This window comes from Octopus bimaculoides, chromosome 23 (assembly GCF_001194135.2).
Source record: "Octopus bimaculoides isolate UCB-OBI-ISO-001 chromosome 23, ASM119413v2, whole genome shotgun sequence".
Lineage (NCBI taxonomy): Eukaryota > Metazoa > Mollusca > Cephalopoda > Octopoda > Octopodidae > Octopus > Octopus bimaculoides.
Window position 1 is genome coordinate 26,596,088 of NC_069003.1, and position 3,321 is coordinate 26,599,408.

At 38.0% G+C, this 3,321-nt stretch overlaps 1 protein-coding gene across 1 annotated transcript in view; it reads right to left on the reverse strand.

The window, feature by feature from the left end:
* Positions 1–2,126: 2,126 nt before the first annotated feature.
* The window catches only part of LOC106874483 (trithorax group protein osa), an 8,611-nt gene continuing 7,416 nt past the window's right edge, over positions 2,127–3,321 (reverse strand). Inside the window, exon 2 of the mRNA XM_014922225.1 lies at positions 2,127–2,273. Within this exon, the coding sequence (XP_014777711.1) occupies positions 2,127–2,273 (147 nt within the window). The remainder of the gene's footprint in view (positions 2,274–3,321) is intronic.

The window sequence follows — 3,321 nt, forward strand, 5'->3', positions numbered from 1 at the left end:
CGCCTTTAGTCAAGCAAATCGACCCCAGGACTTATTCTTTGTAAGCCTAGTACTTATTCTATTGGTCTCTTTTGCCGAACCGCTAAGTTATGGGGATGTACACACACCAGCATCGGTTGTCAAGCGATATTAGGGAGACACACACACACATATATATATATATATATACAAATATACGACGGGCTTCTTTCAGTTTCCGTCTACCAAATTCACTCACAAGGCTTTGGTCGGTCCGAGGCTTTAGTAGAAGACACTTGCCCAAGGTGCCACGCAGTGGGACTGAACCCAGAACCATGTGGTTGGTAAGCAAGCTACTTACCACACAGCCACTCCTACGCCTGTATATATATATATATAAGAAGAACATTCTACAGGCTGCAGGTTTGTTTTGTGCTGTGTTAGCTCATCAGAAATATTTGAAACAATTTATTCAGTATCATAATATTTATTACTTGTAAAAGAAATGGAGAGGAAAAACACAATTCATGAAAATAAAGAGTAAAAAACAGAAAATTGATACTGAATAATAAATGGTTTCGAATATTTTTGATGTGCTAAGAAATAAGTAAAACTAGCCTGCAACCTGTAAAATATTGTTAATATTGCGTTGAAATACTTGAAAAACACTTCATCAAGCATTTTACCTTGTCTAAACTCCAGCAGGTCATATTTTATTCAGAATAATACAAAAATGTACAATGTAGTTCTTATGGCACCACTTAGTACATCTTAAGGGCGAGTAACAACAGAGTAGATTAAATTGAGCCTGAGACCTCATGACTTGGAAGTTAGCTTCTCAACAAGGCACAGCCATTCCTCTGTGTGTATGTGTGTTAGAGGACTGGACAGGATCCCTAATCACTCACCTTGTCCAATCCTGTACCACTCCATTTTACATTCACCTCCAGTTTAAACCTGAAAAAACATTTTACTATCAAACATTTTATCTTGTCTACAAACACCAGCACATCATATTTTATTCAGAATAATATAAAAATGTACAACATAGTTCTTAAGGGCACCGCTTCATACATCTTAAGGGTGAGCAATAGCAGAGTATATTAAATTAGCTTTACTATATGTTGTACTTCTTATTTTGCCAATCTCAGAAGCATGAAAGTCGAGGCTGGCCCAGGCAGGATTTTAATTCAGAATGCAAAGAGAAGTAACAAGATACGACAAAGAATTTACTCTAATGCTGCCATCATCCACCACTTTCCCATCTTTAATGACACTAACAGAAGCCACAACAGCCTCAAGGTCATGTAGCTTAATAAACATTTTTTTTTTTTTTATAATTAGCAAGATTTACTTTTCCTGTAAAACAATATCTTCCACAACACAAGCATCTCAAATTCCACAACACAAATATTTCTAAATGTCATCAAATCTTCACAGATCACAGAATGATTTAATTTCAGCCATTATTGACTTGACCGCTTTTCCTAGTTAAATATTCAAATATAATTTCCCAGCAACGACACCGCCATCAATGTCAAACTTAATTATATAACAAGCAAAGCAAAGTATGTGAATTAATTATTATGTCATCATTACCATTGCTTAAGAAACACTTTCCTATATTCGCACGATTGGAATTTGTTGAGGCAGACTTTCAGCTGCTGGATGCCCTTCCTGTTGCTAACCCTCACCTGTTTTTCAAATCAGGTAATATTTCATATAGCTAGACATGCTTTGCAAGGAAGACTAGAAACAAACAACCTCTCTTGACAATGATACTCTCTTGTATGACAAAATGCCATGCAGTGGGACTAACTCAAAACCATGTATCTGGAAGCAAACTTCATTACCACACAAGCCAAGCTTGTACATATACATATATATACATATATATATATATATATATATATATATATATATATATATATGGAGGTGCAATGACCCAGTGGTTAGGGCAGCGAACTCGCAGTTGGAGGATCACGGTTTCAATTCCCAGACCGGGCGTTGTGTGTGTTTATTGAGCATGGACAACGGACATTAAATGATGATGATAATGTATAACTCATTTTTGCCAACTGAGTGGACTGGAGCAATGTGAAATAAAGTGTCTTGCTCAAGGACACAACATGCTGCTGGAATATTTGATTCAGTTCATGACCATAAAGTCATGAGTTCAATTCTGAATGGTGCATTGTATGAAGGTGAGTGACTTCGTAAAAGGAACAAATGGTAGATCCATGGGCACCAAACTTGTAGCCTACAGCAATGAAATTTCCACCATTATGTATATTCTTGATTTTCTTTACCTTTTCCTGTAGAGAATACACTAATCTTCATTGTTTGTTCAATATCAGGAGCCTTTGTATTTTTCTGTTCTCTGGTCCAATGTAAATGGATACAAGTACATAAAATGACATTCCAGCCGATCTAATCAACAGAACAGCCTACTTGTGAATTTAACGTGCAAGTGGCTGAGCATTCCACAGACATGTGTACTCTTGATATAGTACTCTAGGAGATTCAAGATGACACAGGACGTGAGTGACAAATCTGGCCCTCTGAAACACAGGTACTACTCGTTTTTACCAGCTTAGTGGACTGGAGCAGCGTGAAATGAAGTGTCTTGCTCGAAGACAAAGCACGCTGCTGGGAATCGAACTCGTGACCTTACGATCATGGGCCAAAAATACTCCAGCCATTAAGCCACATGAGCACATAAATCTGTATAAAAAACATGCAATCTCACAGGTGCAGTTATGTATGCACAAATGATAGTTAATGCATTCTGAGAAACTGAGTATTGTAGAGAGTCGCTGAGACAAGTTTGTTTGTGGTATCAGCAGAATCATTGACTGATTGTCAACCTGCATTATAACAGATTAATCCACAATAAGCATAACATGGCTCACAATTGAGTGTGCTGCATTATCTAGAACCAGTAATGAATGAAATGGTGATAAACAAAGCCCCATGTACTGCAAGAAATTCAAAAAAAAGAGGCAGGTTTTCTTATTCTTTATTGCCCACAAGGGGCTAAACATAGAGGGGACAAACAAGAACAGACAAACGGATTAAGTCGATTACATCGACCCCAGTGCGTAACTGGCACTTATTTAATCGACCCCGAATGGATGAAAGGCTAAGTCGACCTCGGCGGAATTTGAACTCAGAACGTAGCGGCAGACGAAATACTGTTAAGCATTTCGCCCAGCGTGCTAACGATTCTGCCAGCTCGCCGCCTTAAAAAATAGGCAGGTTTTCATCAATGGTAATTACAGATTTTAAATCTCAGTCACTCACCCAATCTAACAGCATTGTTCCCGACACCCCAGCATCTTAGTCTTCATGTGATAGTGGGAG